Genomic DNA, 17,016 nt, shown 5'->3' with positions numbered 1-17,016 from the left:
TATCTTCATTTTTAACTCTGCCAAATATAAACAGTTAGTTTGATTTTAGATGGCATGGCTAGTGTTAAAACACAGTATTTCATCTGTTTTCTTCTGATTTTTTCAAGGTGTTGAGGATGTATATAGAGCGAAACAGGATTCAAAAGAGGGGGGCCAAAGACCATGGCGTTGCAATCCTAAATGAACTAACCTCTATTTGTTCTTTTGTCCAACTGATTCTCGGGTAGTTCCTGTTTCAAGCACTGTGCTAAACACTCGAGGTCCAAGGGTGAAAAGATTGAACCATTCTGGTGTCAGAGAAGTTACAATTTAGTTAAGGATGAAGGCAAATGAAAAAGGCAATTATTATAAAATGCAAAGTGATAACAGTTATAATAAGAGCAGTGCAGTGCAAAGTGCTGTGGAATATATAAGAAGCAATGGATCTGAATTTGGAGGTTGGACAAAAGAGCGGAAAGTGGCAGTCAAAGTCAATACCATAATGAAGAGAAACTAGCCAAGAGGAAGTGGATGGAAGAGGCAGAGAGATTGATTAGAGCAGAGAGAATATGGTGCATTTGAGCTTAAGCATGGTAAAGCCATGCGGGTAAAAGATGAAGCTAGACTGTACAGGACCTTAAAAGTCTTCTTAGGAGTTTGAACAATGAGAACCTATTAAAGAATGTTCTGTATAGGAATGCTTCAACCAACCTCACTTTTGAAAGATCAGTGACTCTAGGACAGAAAATGAATTGGAAGAAAGAGTAACTCAAATCAGAGTAAATTTTGAGAGGACTTTACGCTCATTCAGGATAAGAGGACAGTGGCCTGGGCCACATCAGGGGCAGCTGGAATTGAAGGAAATGGAAGAATTGAGAGTGTGTAGAGTCGAAGGCATAGCCTTGGTGGACGATTATAACACAGTGGGTTATCAAAGTCAGGGTCTTGATAAAGGAGTTTGAAGGTACCCCTAAAGAGAAGGCTTTCATATTGTAAGTTATTATTATCATTATTATTAGCATCCATGAAGATTCCTATGGCATTTTGCTCTCAACCAACTGTGAAAGAAAAGGAAAAGTCATCCTCCCCTGGTGTGTGTGTGTGTGTGTGTGTGTGTGTGTGTGTTAGTCACTCAGTCATGTCCAACTCTTTCCAACCCCATGGACTGGAAACCCCATAGCCCACCAGGCTTCTCTGTCCATGGAATTCTCCAGGCAAGAATACTAAAGTGGGTAGCCATCCCCTTCTCCAGGGAATCTTCCCAACCTAGGGATCAAATCCAGGTCTCCTGCATTGCAGGCAGGTTCTTTACCATCTGAGCCACTAGGGAAGAAGATTCCTATGGCTTTTTGCTCTTAACCGACTGTGAAAGATAAGGCAAAAGTCATCCTCCTCTTAAGTAATAACTAGTAATGCCTTCTCAGACAGTAATCTTCCTAATAGCTATTTGCATTTTAATAAAAGAGCAGTCACACTTAATGACCATAAAAAGTAATCTCTAGTGATAAAGTTTATGTCACCATTCTGACAAATGGAAAAAAATACTAAGGAAAAATGTAGACGTATTTCTGGTGCCCTTTGGATCACCTGATTATTTGTTTTGTTTTGTTAACATAGGTGAATCTTTTCATGACCCAAGTGTAGACAAATACATTTTTTTACATTTATTCTGATTTTCTTTTTTTGTTGTTGTTTTTGCTGCATGTCTTGTAAAATTTTAGATCCTCAACCAGGGATTGAATGAACCTGAGCCCTCAGCAGTGACAGTGTGAAGTCCTAAACTGTGGGCCACCAGGGAAACAGGCCTGTAGAGATACCAGAGAAATGTGAATGAACATTGAGTTCCCAGAAATCGCTACTACATCATAATTTAGGAAGCCCGAGCCCTGCCACTCAAGTTTCCCAGATGCCATTTTGAAATCACAGCAACAGACGCTGGCCATGTATTTAAGGTCGAAAGTGGAGGACTTACAAAATAATAGATTTCCCCACTCTGAACTGAAGTCTACACACCAGCCTCTTTTTAATTCATCATGGTCCTGTAGCAAGATTATAAAATCTGGAAATGAATAGGCAAGGATGGAGATGATGTTGGGATTGGTATTTCTTTAATGATTTAGGGATTAATGGTCATTTACTTTCGACTCTTTGTAACCAAAGTCTTGAAATAATGGAATTTATTAGGGGAATGCTTCATTCACCCTTGTATAATGTGAACATACGGAAATTGCACCTGTGGGCGCGTAAATCGTGCGTGCACAAAGGGGCAATCCTTCATTTCACCCCTCATTCACTCGGTGCTGGGGAAGAAGGGGCAGGGAAGTATGAGTTATAGCTTACTAGACAAGATCCCACACATTCACCTCTTACATTCCCAGGAGGCTCCTTTCATGTAAACTTCATATTACTTATACCTTCTGGTCATTCATGATAAAAGGGACTTTTATCATGAGGTTTTTTTTTTTCCTTTATCAAGGTTTTTTTATTATTTATTTATCAAAACACTCACACATGTTTTTGACAAAGTCACTTTCAGGCAGTCAGATAAATCGTTGTCCCAAGCTTAGAGCAGTGGGCCTTGTCTACATAAACTGTGTTGAATTAGACACATGGTCTCTAATATATCAACCAGAAAATGATAAATGCATTAAAAATCAAATTGAATTGTTTCTTTGTGGGGCAGTTTTATTTTAAAGTAAGGACAGCATAACTTTCACTTTCTTATTAAAACTGTAGCAAGAAATTCAGCTGTTATATTTAACTACTGCAAAGTGCAGACATGTATTATAAAGCATCTGTTTTAAACATCCGTTTTAAAATATCCATTGTCCAGAACTAATTCAGCCTTTGGCTAGTAAAATAGTTTCTTATTCCAAGTCTGAATTTGTATGCTGATTGAAACCTCAGTCCACTGGGAATAGTACTACACATAGGTGAGCCCTGCATCTAAGAATATCTATCTTAAGGAAATATTTGTAAAATATCACCATGCTGTATGGATATGAAAAATGGTCTCTTTTATACAGTTTACATTTAGGGCTCATTTCACATGTTTAACTTTTCCATTTTATTTTCAAGATCTTCTAGGTCCTTGCTATTCAAAATGCATATTAACATATCTTCAGAGCTTGCTGGAAATGCAGGTTCTGTGATCCCATCCTATCCCACCACCCACACTCTAGAATCAGAGACTGAATTTTCACAAGATCCCTCCATGATATGTATACACACTAAAGTCTGAGAAACCCCGCTCTAGATGGTTGTTGGATGGTATGTGACATTTTGAAGGAGACAAGAATCATTAGTGAATCTGAACAGATTATTTCAGAGGCAAAATAACAATAAAATTATATTAACTAATATTTTTGAGCATTTAATGTATTCTAGGCATCATATTTTGATCCCTGGGTCAGGAAGATCCCCTGGAGAAGGGCACAGCAACCCACTTCAGTATTCTTGCCTGGAGAGTCCCATAGACAGGGGAACCTGGAGGGCTACAGTCTATGGGGTCGCTAAGAGTTGGACATGACTGAAGCGACTTAGCACAGCACTGGAATCATATTAGCTTGATGCTTTTTCCATGCATTATCTCATTTGGGCAGCAGGAAATAGAAGACTATTTCTCTGATGATGGAGAAATAATTTGGTAAATGGAGAAATTCAGGAATATCCTAAGTAGGAAATGGCAACTTAGAGAAAAGGGCATAGTCTAGTGGAAGCATTCAGAATAAGAATAGATATAGTTTACTTATGTGAGAAACGTAGACAAAGCAGAGATAGTAGAGACAGGAATATCTTCCAAATGACTGGGAAAAAAAGCTTACACTAATGTATTCTGCTGAACCAAGAAGAGCTATTTGGAAGTGACATAGCTAATATGCTGAGTTTCACTCATCTTCTCACTTTAGAACAAAGGTTAAAAGACTATGTTGCATGTTTACTGTATATATAAATGTACACATAAATAATATAAATGTACGTTACGTTATGTGAATCCATAAATTCCATAAATTGGTGAGTAATTCTTATAACCTTAATGTTGGTGTAGAAGTGTGTCATTTTTAATGTATAATCATGAGGTTTAATCTTTTTAAGGAACAAGCTTAAATGTAAGAGCCAGTGGAGGAGAATATAAGTATATTTGGGGGTTGAGAGGAAACTGGTTTCTAATCTTGTTCCTGACCTGATACTCACCATAATAACTGATAAACCAAACTAATCGGCTAACTAGTCTACTAACAGGATTAGTGTTACTGGTATGTTTCACAAACAAACAAACAAAAATTTTATTAACACCCAAAACTTAGTCTTAAGTGAAGGGCTTTCTGAAATATCAGCTCTCTGGGAGAGTTGATAATGCTTCTATTTGCTTTAGTGTTTTTTTTTTAATTTCTTTCCTTCTTTTATTTTTGGCTGCACCCCATGAGGTATGTGAGATCTTAGTTCCCCAACCACAGATCTAACCTACACCCCTTACCTTGGAAGCACAGAATCTTAAGTGCCAGGGAAGTCCTGCAGTTTTTAAGAGGTTTTTAAGGGTCAGACGAATCTTATCCTAGTAGGAAGAATTTTCATAAATTTACAGGAGACACTAAATGATTCACACCATTAGAAGCCATTACTATTAATATAATTCTACTTCTCTGGAAGTAAATATAAAATAGCAAGTTACCTGGGTAGTAATATTGTAGATGAGAAATTATATTCATCATGTACTACTGTATAAGAAATTACCCCAAAGCTTAGCAGCTTAAAACAACAAAGACAGTGGGTCAGGAATCCACGTATGGCCGAGGTGTCTGTGGCTGAGGACCAGGGGTGTATATCAAACTGTTCAATGGGCTGTGGTCTCACCTAAAGGCTCTACTTTGGAGCCTCATCTACAGGCTCTACCAGTTCCTCCTCACCTGGGACTTTGCACAGAGCAGCCTATGACCTGGCTTCCAGCTTCCGACAGGGCAGGCAACCCAAAAGAGCTCAAGAGACAGAAGAAAAAAAAACACGCCCAAGATGGAAGTCAGGGTCTTTTTATAACCTAGTCTTGGAAGTTACCTTCCGTTACTTCTGCCACATGCCATTCACTAGAAGCAAGTCCGTAAGTCCTGTCCATTGTAAACAGAGAGGGTTACACACAGGAGTGCGACTGTCAGGAGGTGGGGATCACTGGGACCCGACCACAGTCAGTTTCTTTTTCCTTCTTGCTTTCTTATTGTCTAACACATCAGTTTCCCAAGGAGTACATGTTACTTGGGTAATAAATAAAATGATTAAAAGCAATACAACTCAAAGAGAAAGTATTCTTTCATTAGAAATGTTGATCAGAAAAGTCACTGCTCCTTGGAGCTTTCTTAGTAAGTCAAGATTGACCTTCCTGGCCACATATTAGATCATGTCAGGGCTTCCTGGTGGTTTGGATGATAAAGAATTTGCCTGCAATGCAGGAGACATAAGAGACACGGGTTCAGTCCCTGGGTTGGGAAGATCCCCTGGAGCAGGACATGGCAACCCACTCCAGTATTCTTGCCTGGACAATCCCATGGACAGAGGAGCCTGGCAGGCTACAGTCCATGGGGTTGCAAAGAGTCGGACATGACTGAGTGACTAACACTTTCACTTTTTCAGGAATCTGAGTCTGATATTAATCATCTAACAGGACTTTGTTTTGGCTTTCAAATTTTTTGCACTGAAAAATTGAAATAGCAAACCCCTCCCCCTTCCCTGGGTGGTAGTTTGAACATGTCTGTCTTTCTCAGTTGCCTAACAGGTTCCCTCTTGCTCTGTCCTCAACAGTATGCTTGAGAGCTCCAACCGGCTTGATGAAGAGCACCGGCTGATCGCCAGATACGCGGCCAGACTGGCGGCAGAGTCCACTTCGTCTGTAAGTAGTCTGCGTGAGAGATGTCGCATTGACTGTGGTCCTGTTGCTGGTGCCACAACAGCAGAGCCAAGTGGTTGCTACTGAGCCATCTGCAAGACCTAAAAACAATCTGGCTTCTGCTGCTTTGATTTTTCACTTTTCAGCTATCATTCTGGTCTAGCGTGAATCAGAGCTTGAGGGATTCTGTTACAACAGTGCTGAATCAGCCCAATTCCTGATTTCTCTGGATAATGTCTAATCAATAAATAAAAAGAGCAAGCAATGATTCAAATCCACAACTGGCTAAGATAAATTTCTGGTTTTATCAGTATGCAAGTGGTGCCGTGGTATAAAAACCCACCCGCCAGTGCAGGAGACATAGAAGACATGGCTTTCAATCCCTGGGTCGGGAAGATCTCCAGGAGCAGGAAATGGCACCCCACTCCAGTATTCTTGCCTGGGAAATTCCATGGACAGAGGAACTTAGTGGACTACCGTCCACAGGGTCGCAAAGAGTTGACCACAACTAAGCAACTGAGAAGGAAATGGCAACCCACTCCGGTATTCTTGCCTAGAGAATTCCATGGACAGAGGAGCCTGGTGGGCTGCTGTCCATAGGGTTGCACAGAGTCGGACACGACTGAAGCAACTTAGCAGCAGCAGCAGCAAGCAACTGAGCACAGAACACAAAATGTATACAAAATATGTACAAGAAAGAGAAAATGATGTTATAAAATTTTAAAAAAAAAACCTTCATCACATGTCAAAGGTGCAAAGGCCAGACTTAGCTATAGAAGACCATTTCAAATATAAAATATAGGACCTCACAATTCTTCCATAGCAATACAAATTGTATTTTTGTTAAAAGAAATGCTAAATTAAAAAGTGATAGAAAGACTTTATGAAAGCCAGAGCTTCACCAAGTTTAAACCTTTCCCTACAGTTAGTTTTCTGAAATTAAAATTCAGGCAGCGTTCCTCCATGTCTTTGGGCTTAGACAATGGGTGCTATTTTTTTAAAGCTTGACATTCTGTTTTAGAAAGATTAGTTGTGATTTTCTTTAATTTGCTTTAAAAATTGGGGGGAATTTTTATAATGTATTGTAGAGCAAAGAAAGCACAGGGAAATCTACATAATCTGACCCTGTTGTTTATTGACTGATTGTTCTGGGTCTTCATCACTGTTCCAGACAGGCTTCCTCTAGTTGCAGCGTGCAGGCTTCTCACTGCATGGCTTCTTTTTTGTGGGTGGAGCCTGGGCTGTAGGGCTTGCCGGCTTCAGTAGTTGTGGTTCCTGGGCTTTGTTGCCCTCTAGCATGTGGAATCTTCCCAAACGGGAATCGAATCTGTGTTCTCTGCATTGGCAGGTGAATTCCTAACCACTGCACCACAAGGGAAGTCCTGACCCTTTTTCTATAAAACGATATCAAATCATCTCTTCACTAAATACACATACGCATATACACACAGCATCCCTGGTAGCTCAGCTGGCTAAGAATTTGCCTGCAATGCAGGAGACCCTGATTCGATTTTTGGTCAGGAAGATCCCCTGGAGAAGGGATAGGCTACCCCCTCCAGTATTCTTGGGCTTCTCTGGTGGTTCAGATGGTAAAGAATCCGCCTGCAATGCAGGAGACCTGGGTTCAATCCCTGGGTTGGGAAGATCCCCTGATGGAGGACATGACAACCCACTCCAGTACTCTTGCCTGGAGAATTCACATGAACAGAGGAACCTGGTGGGCTACAGCCATGGGGTCACAAAGAGCCGGACACGACTGAGCGACAAAGCACAGCACAGGACAGCACAGTTAAATACAGTATATGAGCTATATATACATATCTATTGTTATAAAATCATATATATGATATCTAATCATATATAGCCATGTATATAATTCTTATATAATCATATTCTTCTATATCAATATATGTGATTATAGAAGAAGGGAGAAAGTGGTGACTGCATATACATCAGTTGTTAAAGCTGGTTGCAACCCATCAACATAAAACTGCATATATGAGTGAAGAAATGCTGGAAGTATTTTGACCAAAAGAAGAAGAGAAGAAAAGTCATAATAACTCTGACTTTAAAACTATAGCCTTCCCTGATAGCTCAGTTGGTAAAGAATCTTCCTGCAATGCAGGAGACCTTGGTTTGATTCCTGGGTGGGGAAGATCTGCTAGAGAAGGGATAGGCTACCCCCTCCAGTATCCTTGGGCTGGAGAATTCCATGGACTGTATAGTCCACAGGGTCACTAAAAGTAGGACACGACTGAGCAACTTTCACTTTCACTTTAAAACTATACATTTTTAAATTATATATTACAGTGGTTGAACAGTAATTCTAGAGAAATATACCTCAGCAGTGATTCATTTACTGAAGTAGGTAGCCATTCCCTTCTCCAGGGGATCTTCCAGACCCAAGGATTGAACTCAGGTCTCCAGCATTGCAGATGGATTCTTTACCATCTGAGCCACCAGGAAAGCCCTTTACTGAAAAAAATAGCTGTACTGGGAACAGCATGGCAAGAATGAACTCGCTCCCCAGTATCAGAAATTTGGAACCAGTTTTTCCCACGTTTTGTGTATTTGCCTGCAAAAGAATTCTTTTATGCTTTCCATCCCATAAATGTGCTCCAGACCTCCCCAAAAGCTGGTCTTTAGGAGAGGAACGGCCGTTTAATTTTATGTGTTTTGCTTTTTTTGTTTTGATAAAAATGGTTGTCTCTTTCGTGTGCATATCTCATGACTCCTGTCTTTTCAAACACACATAGATTCCCCTGCCAGATACTAAATAGTGTAAACCACGTATTTTTCAGCAGCCAACTCAGCAGAGGAGCGCCCCTGACATCTCCTTCACCATTGATGCAAACAAGCAACAAAGGCAGCTGATTGCAGAACTAGAGAACAAGAACAGGTAAGACTTTAGACAGACTGGCTTTTATGATCAGAGTGCATGCTCATTAGTAACCTATAGTCATGCTTTTAACTGTCCAGGGTTTTTTCACCCTGGCTTCCCTGGTGGTGCAGAGGTTAAAGCGTCTGCCTGCAATGTGGGAGACCTTGGTTCGATCCCTGGGTCGGGAAGATCCCCTGGAGAAGGAAATGGCAACCTACTCCAGTATTCTTGCCAGGAGAATCCCATGGACGGAGGAGCTTGGTGGGCTACAGTCCATGGGTCATAAAGAGTCGGACATGACTGAGCCACTTCACTTCACTTCACTTCACTTCACTTCACTTCACTTCACTTCAGGCATATAAATATAAGGGAAGTTATCTAGAGTCAGTGAAGCTGCTTCTGAAAAACTAATCTTTAAATTTTAGATCATCAGAAACTTCATGAGGGAAAAAACCAAATATATATATATATATATATATATATATACACTCTGAGATGTCAATACAATTAATGTAATGTCCCTAGATAGTATCATTTCCCTTTTTCTGAGATACTTATTTTTGTTAAGGAGCTGCCTAAGGCAGAAGGGCCCCCCTGGGTGCTAAAGACTAAGTATCTTAATCACCCAGAGACAAGTAGAAGTCTCGCCAGGAAGGGCCCTGTGAGGATCGCAGGCTAAGGGGGCATCTGGGGACACCACCATCACCCACTCATTCAAGCCCAACATTTCCATGCCCCATCCATCAGGAGGTTTTCCTCTTTATTAACACAGATTGACTCACCGTCTGCTCCGTGAGAGTTCCCCAAAACCAGGCGCTTCATCTCCTCCATTCCCACCCAGCGCAACCTGTCGCTTTATAATATATAAATCATATCATGTTATTTCTTGTTCAAAACCTCTGGTGATTTTTCCGTTACACTGTGAATAAAACCCACCCCTCTGACCGCAGTCTTCAGGTCCAACCTGACCTGATTCCTGCCTCCCTTTCCAGCCACTGCCCACCTCACTCATTACACTCCTGCTTCTTTCTTTCTTTGCAGCCTTTCAAGTACTGGCTGTTCTCCTAGCTTACAGAGCTCTTCCTCAGGGTCTCTGCAGAGATCGCTCTTCCTCACCGCTCAGGTCTCAGCTCAAATGGCATCTCCTTTAAGGTCACCTCTCTAATACCTCCTACTCCAGGAACCACTCTCTATTACATCCCTGTGTGTGTGTGTGTGTGTGCATGCACACATGTGCACACACATGCGTGCCTATCTCTCTCTGAAAAAAAATGCATTCAAGTGTCTGTTTCCTTCTTATTCTCTGTCTCGTCTGACAGATATGGATTTCTTTGAGAACTGAGTCCATGACAAATGGCCCCTGGGTTCCAGAACCATGCCTGGTACACTGAAACACTGTAGAAGCTCAGCAAATAAATACTGAGTAAGAAAGTAATAAACTGCTGAGTCAGATCTTAAACTCAGGGCTGAGTAAGCCTCACACAAAAACAACTTGTACCTTCTGTATTTCTCAGAGCAGCACCAAAATGTCTTAATGTTTAATCTCATCTTTTAACACTGAGGTGGCTTCTGAGATCAAACTGGTAAAGGAGAGAGTTGTGATCATTGTTACATGCCTGTAGAGTCTGACCTGAAAATCTTGGGATAAATGGTCAAGCTATTCTTTGAAGTTCTACAGAAAAAAGTTAAAAGGAAGGTAAAAATTCAGGACATTTTCATATTCTTAAAAAAAAGACTAAAGTGAAAATTTACAAGCACACAAATAGCTAATCTTGGTAGCCATTTTGACCTACTCTTCTACCTTTCCAAAGCATTTATTCTCCCTTCCAGTTCTCTGCTTCCACTCAGCATGGGGATGTCATCCATGTGTGCTAAGTTGCTTCAGTCCTGTCTGACTCTGCAGCCCTGTGGACCGTAGGCTCCTCTGTCCATGGGATTCTCCAGGCAAGAGTACTGGAGCAGGTTGCCATTTCCTCCTCCAGGGGAATCTTCCCTACCCAGGGACAAACCCATGTCTCTTCTGCATTGGCAGGTGGGTTCTTTACCACGAGAGCCACCTGGGAAGAGACTCGAGGGGAAAATCAGGACTTCCTTTAAGGAAATAACCCAGGAATATGTACCTCCACGTGGGATTCCAGAATCAGCAAGAGGCCCCATATTCATGGGTGTGCCATGCTACCACTCCTGCTGCTTAGTTCTAGGGCATTTGGGGATGGCTCTTTCTGAAGGACCAGAGAGAGAATAGAGGAATGGGAATGAGAAAAGATGGCAGGAAGAGACCTTCATGCTGTCCCTGGGTTCCTTCCCCACCCCATGCCTAAAGAGCATCCCGAACTCATCTCTCTAAGCCATCAGCCTCAACACCACGGATGACACCAGAACCGTGTCCCAGAAGCTTATCCAGGTCACAGTTCCTGTACCATGGAAATCACCCAGGGATCCCATGGTCTCCAAAGTGACAGTTAAACCAGTAATCAGATCTCTGGGCTTCAAGGGACTATAGAATTGCATGCTTGACTTTGTGACTACCCTAGGTAGTTCATGGATGTTTCAGCAGTGATCTTTAGAAAAAAATGCTTCCTTACCGCATACTTAGAGGAGCCAGTTGGAGTTAGTATTAGGAGTAGCAAGACTCTTCAAATTACATTGTCTAAGTCACAGCCTCGGAGAAGGCAATGGCACCGCACTCCAGTACTCTTGCCTGGAAAAATCCCATGGACGGAGGAGCCTGGTGGGCTGCAGTCCATGGGGTCACAAAGAGTCGGACACGACTGAGAGACTTCACTTTCACTTTTCACTTTCATGCACTGGAGAAGGAAATGGCAATCCACTCCAGTGTTCTTGCCTGGAGAATCCCAGGGACGGCGGAGCCTGGTGCGCTGCCGTCTATGGGGTCACACAGAGTCGGACATGACTGAAGTGACTTAGCAGCAGCAGCAGCAGCAGCAAGTCACAGCCTGCCTAGGCTACACCTGTCAGACCAAGTAATGGAGACTAAAGGAGTCTGATATATATGAGGTTTGGGGCACACCAACCTGAGTTCAAATGACCACTGACACCTAGATATTAAACTTGGACAAGAGTTGTAACTAGTCTATGCTTTGATTCCCTTATTCATGAAACAGGTAATAGCAGTCCCTGTATATAGAACAGTTCCTAATAGAACTGTTAGGAGGATTAAATAAGACTAAAGAAGACAATGAATACTTAGGCCTGAGCGCACACACACATACAAGAAGACAGCACAGTTCCCAGGTGTAGTCTAAGCACTTCGTGCTCCTTGCCTAGCTTATCATTATGCTCTTTTCTGCTAGAGCTGCTTCCCTATTTTCCTTCTTTGGGGCAAAATGGTTCTGTCATGGTTCTGTCCTCAGAATCAACAAGGAGAAAAAGTGGAAGTCACAGAATGTCAGGATGTTAGCCCTGAGGAACGTGGAAATCTCAGTTCACTGATGTTCAGGCTGAGCTCTCTGGGACCCCGAGGGCCCTGTAGGGGTGCATGAAGAGGAAGAAGGGGCATCCCAGGTGGTGCTAGTGGTAAAGAACCCACGTGCCAGTGCAGGAGTTGAAAGAGATGCCAGTTTGATCCCTGGGTCGGAAAGATCCCCTGGAGGAGGGCATGGCCGCCACTCCAGTCTTCTTGCCTGGAGAATCCTAGGGACAGTGGAGCCTGGCAGGCTGCAGTCCATAGGATAACACAGAGTCAGACACAACTGAAGCAACTGTACGCACAAAAAGGAAGGAAGAAGAGCCAGCGGTGCAAGGCATTCCCCTTCTTTAACCAGAGAAGTTTCTTCTTAACTGTCTGATATGCTGGGTTTCCATGGAAGTTTCCTTTGAAAGAAAAATTTCCACCTTGAAACACCAAGGGGGAGCAAAAAAAGAGTTGAAAACCACTGAATTATGGTCCATATCCATGAGAGGGACAGTGACTCACTCGTAATTAGCTTCTTGATGCTGGCGTGTTTGTGGCGCAGGATATTGTAAATCAGCCTTTCAGATGGAAAGTCACCCAGCCCCCTTGCTCGCCAAGTTCACCTTCCATTCTTATTCTCGGTGCTTTGTTCTGTCTTACTGGCTCTTCTGCATTTTACTGGATAGGAGGCTGACCCCTCCCCCAAGAATCCATGACTTGTAACCTTGCCTAATAGCATCTAACTCACTTAGGGATAATTTGCTTTGCATCAGTCACCTATCCTTTATGGCTGGCCTAACGTTCACCCCAACGCAAGGCAGAACAGACCCCAACATTAATAATAGACAGACACGTCTCACCCCTGACCGAGGTCACACCAGTAGCACTCTTGGGTCACTGACTCAATTACAGTGAATCCTTTTAAAAGCACTTTCCTTCTTAAGGCTACCCTGATTGAGATCCATTGTTACGGTTGAAAATGTTAAGCAAAGAGAAAGAATTTTGCCTAACTGGGGGCTTTCCGGATAAATTCAGTGAGAAGAATTTCACTCCTGGTGTGAGAATGAGGTTATTTAGTTTCATAAAATGAATGCCATTTATCCTTATTTTCCTTCCAAGCATCTCTTACTTGGTATCTGCAGGTAGTTTAAGGTGTCAGACTGAGATCATAAATAAGAGGAAGATTCATTTTCATCTCTTAAGCAGTGCACTTTGCAAAGTTGAAGACTTTACCGCAGCATTATATTACTGACTAGAGAGATTAGGTCCTGGGGAGAACAAGCAGCTTGAAGGTTCCAATGACACAAGCAGACCTTCCTGGTTCCTAGGATGTACTGGAGATGAAGGCAGTGTCCCTCATCCACAGCACTCAACTGTTGCAGGGAGAGGGACCCCTTGCAGGGCCTGAGAGTGGGCTCTTGTCTAACACTGGGAAATGCATTGTCCAAGGAGACACACGTGCTGACAAAGCAAAAGACTTCGTTGGGAAGGATGCCCCAGGGGACGAGCAGCGCACAGGAACACAGGAGAACTGCTCTGCCTCCTGATTCACAGTCTCAGGTTTTATGGTAATCAGGGTCAGTTTCCAGGTTGTCTCTGCCCAGTCATCTTGCTTGGCCCATATCTGGTCTGACTCAGGGTCCTTCCTTGGAGAAGGGTATGGCCACCCACTCCAGGATTCTTGCCTGGAGAATTCCATGGACAGAGGAGCCTGGGGGGCTACAGTCCAGGGAGTCGCAAAGAATCGGACATGACTGAGCGACTAACACTCAGGGTCCTTCCTGGTGGTAAGCACAGCTCTCGGCCAAGATGGATTCTGGTGCAAAGGATTCTGGGAGGTTGGTCATCTCCTCCCTCCCAGGTTCTCCCAGTTAGTTTTTGGCGGCAGCAGCACAGCATGTTCCTTATTTGAACCTCTGTTGTGAGACAGCTCAAGCAAGCAGTTATCATCAGACACAACTGTTATCACCGTGCCTGACCAATGCAGACAGTTTCAGTCAACAGTCCCCTAACACAACTTAGCTACAGACAACACCTCATAAACACCGTCAGTTCATGAGGATAGGTTTTGCTCCAACACATAGGACAACCCCTTCTTTCTTTGCTCTGGTGACCCTGATCAGCTCACATGTTAGATCCTAGACGTCCTGGAAGTTGACTGACCGGGTTTCTCTCCTTTCTCCTCTCTCCCAAGAGAAATCCTACAGGAGATCCAGAGGCTGCGGCTAGAGCACGAACAAGCTTCTCAGCCCACGCCGGAGAAGGCGCAGCAGAACCCCACTCTGCTGGCAGAGCTGCGGCTCCTCAGGTAAGAAAAGGAGCTCGGGGCATCTCAGGAAGGGCAGTGTTTGAGATCGTCCATACCAGCTGACAGTGTCCACCAGAAAATGGTCGTCAACCTCCGTAGCTGCCAGTGTCTGTTTGCTTTTATTTTTATAGCACACATCTAATTGCTGAGATTTGGGGGTCTGGGAAAAGAAGCTATTTACATTTTACTTTTTTCTTTGACACAGAGAAAAGGACACGGTGTTCTTCAGATCCAAAACCAAATGTTTCACTAGAAAAAAAAATTTTTATAGTGCATTCTGTTTTTTAATTACAGTATAGTTGATGTCAGTTATTATGTAAGTATGATATTATGGAAGTTGTTCTGTGTGTGCTTAGTTGCTCAGTCACATCAGACTCTGTGACCCCATGGATTGTAGCCCTCCAGGCTCCTTTGTTCATGGAATTCTCCAGGCAGGAATACTGGAGTGGATAGCCATTCCCTTCTGCAGGGGATCTTCCCAACCCAGGGATCTAACCTGGGTCTCCTGCATTGCAGGTGGCTTCTTTACCACCTGAGTCACCAGGAAAACCCCATACTTCATTTATGGTTTTTATAAACTATTGGCTATATTCCCCATGTTGTACAATATATCCTTGTGGGTTATTTTATACATAATAGTTTGTACCTCTTAATGCCTAGCCCTGTATCTCCCATCCCCCACTTTTCTCTCCCCTCTGGTAACCGCTAGTTTGATCTCTATGTCTGTCTTACTGGAAAAAATATTTGAACTCAACTCTTTTTAGTTATTTGCACTATCAACAATATGTTTATGATAAAGTGATCAACAAAACAAACTTGTAAAGAACTAAATAATCATCACTTTTTAAATTAAGAAATTTATCTGTGACCCATAAATTCTCTCCAACTCTTGGTCCCTAAGATTTTTCTATACAGATCCTCACACCTTCTTGTTCTGCAAATGAATTTAAAGGCCTAATGTTACCTAGTCGGTCATCATGAAATATTCTTGGAAAGGACCGAAGAAGGTCATTTGGTTCCACCCCTGAATTTCAGGGTACTTCTCAGCCTCAGACTGTAGAGAGCAGCCGGGCATGGAACAGGACTGTGAGCTTGTGCAAAAGGAGTCAGACCAGGGGCTCTGCTTCAGACTTACCAACATGCCTTGAATATGGCACTGACCCAAACCTGTCTGAATGGAAAACGATGCAAACATAACCCAAAGATACTCCCTAGTGGAAATGTCATATTTCACAAGGCAGTCATAGTCAGCAAGTATAACATTCTTTCCATCTTTCAGTTTGGATGCCAAGTGTCTTTCAGGTATATCTAACTCCAAGGCAACTAACTCTTATTAACTTTTTATAATAAGAACAGATGCATCTGCTCAGAAATTAGAGCGCCCCTTGTCAGCATTAGAGCGCCACTTGCTTAGTCTGATGGCTCAGATGGTAAAGAATCTGCCTACAATATAGGAGACCTGGGTTCAATCCCTGGGTCAGGAAGAACCCCTGGAGAAGGAAATGGCAACCCACTCCAATATTCTTGCATGGGAAACTTATGGATAGAGGAGCCTGGTGGGCTACAGTCCATGGAGCCACACAGAGTCAGACCCAACTGAGCGACTAACACGTTAACTTCCTCCTTACAAGGAGACTAAATTTAGCACATTCTGTATGGCTGTATTTGTGTTTTACCAAGTCCCGGTTGATTATATGGATCTTTCTAGGGGCTCCACTCTAACCTAGCTCTATGGACATATTCACATCTGAGCACTCAGCACACCTGGCCAGGAAGCAGGCCCTGCCTCTCAAGTGGGATCCAGTCTCCCCAGGCTCATACACTTGACTGGAGGGGGAGACCCACCAAAGGCCTGAGTTATGGAAAGGAGATGTGTAGAGCTTGCAGCTTGTAGAGGCTTCTGGATATGCAGAGATCACATCATACTTTAGAAGAACAAGATAATTTAATGCAAGAAATATAAAGTCTTCCTTTTTAATATATGTGATTTCTGGTCCTACTTTCAGAGAGATGTTTTAGCAGTTCTTGCATATTCTGCTACACCATCACCCAGAAGGGATGAAAATGAAAAGGAAAAGAATGTTTTACATCCTCCTCCTCCTCAAGGGCTTATGAAAGTAAATCACTGCTTGAAAGTAGCATATTTTCCCAAATAGGATTATGTCGGCCCTTCAGACTCACAAGTAAAGAAAGTTGAGTCTAGTATGTGCGTGCATACTAAGTCGTTTCAGTCATGTCTGACTCTTTGCATCCCTATGGACCATAGCCTGCCAGGCTCCTCTGTCCATGGGCATTGGCCAGGCAAGAATACTGGAGTAGGTTGCCATGCCCACCTCCACAGGATTGTACCAACCCAGGGATCAAATTTGTGTCTCTTACATCTCCTCCATTGGCAGGCGTATTCTTTACCACTAGCACTACCTGGGAACCCCTCTTATGACCCTAGCTGGGTTTAAAGCCAAACTAAGGAGTCTGGCTCTGTGGGGAACTTCTAGAGTTTTGGCCATCACCATCAGAGGGTGGCCCACACATCTGGCTTGAGACCTGAAACACCTACA

General features: G+C 43.0%; 1 protein-coding gene across 19 annotated transcripts in view; it reads left to right on the top strand.

Moving 5' to 3' along the window:
* Window positions 1-17,016, top strand: part of DTNA (dystrobrevin alpha) — a 149,420-nt gene that overhangs the window by 99,738 nt on the left and 32,666 nt on the right. For 13 of the 19 annotated variants that reach the window (XM_068993515.1, XM_068993529.1, XM_068993520.1 and 10 more), the window contains 3 exons: window positions 5,770-5,857; window positions 8,656-8,753; window positions 14,345-14,458. In XM_068993515.1, coding sequence (XP_068849616.1) covers window positions 5,770-5,857; window positions 8,656-8,753; window positions 14,345-14,458 — 300 coding nt within the window. Of the gene's footprint in view, window positions 1-5,769; window positions 5,858-8,634; window positions 8,754-14,344; window positions 14,459-17,016 lie in introns of all 19 variants that reach the window. The other 6 variants (XM_068993521.1, XM_068993518.1, XM_068993523.1 and 3 more) reach the window with 3 other exon arrangements.

Source organism: Capricornis sumatraensis, chromosome 21 (assembly GCF_032405125.1).
Source record: "Capricornis sumatraensis isolate serow.1 chromosome 21, serow.2, whole genome shotgun sequence".
Taxonomy (NCBI): Eukaryota; Metazoa; Chordata; class Mammalia; order Artiodactyla; family Bovidae; genus Capricornis; species Capricornis sumatraensis.
The sequence above is the reverse complement of the archived record's forward strand: the minus strand, read 5'-3'. Positions and strand labels throughout refer to the sequence as shown.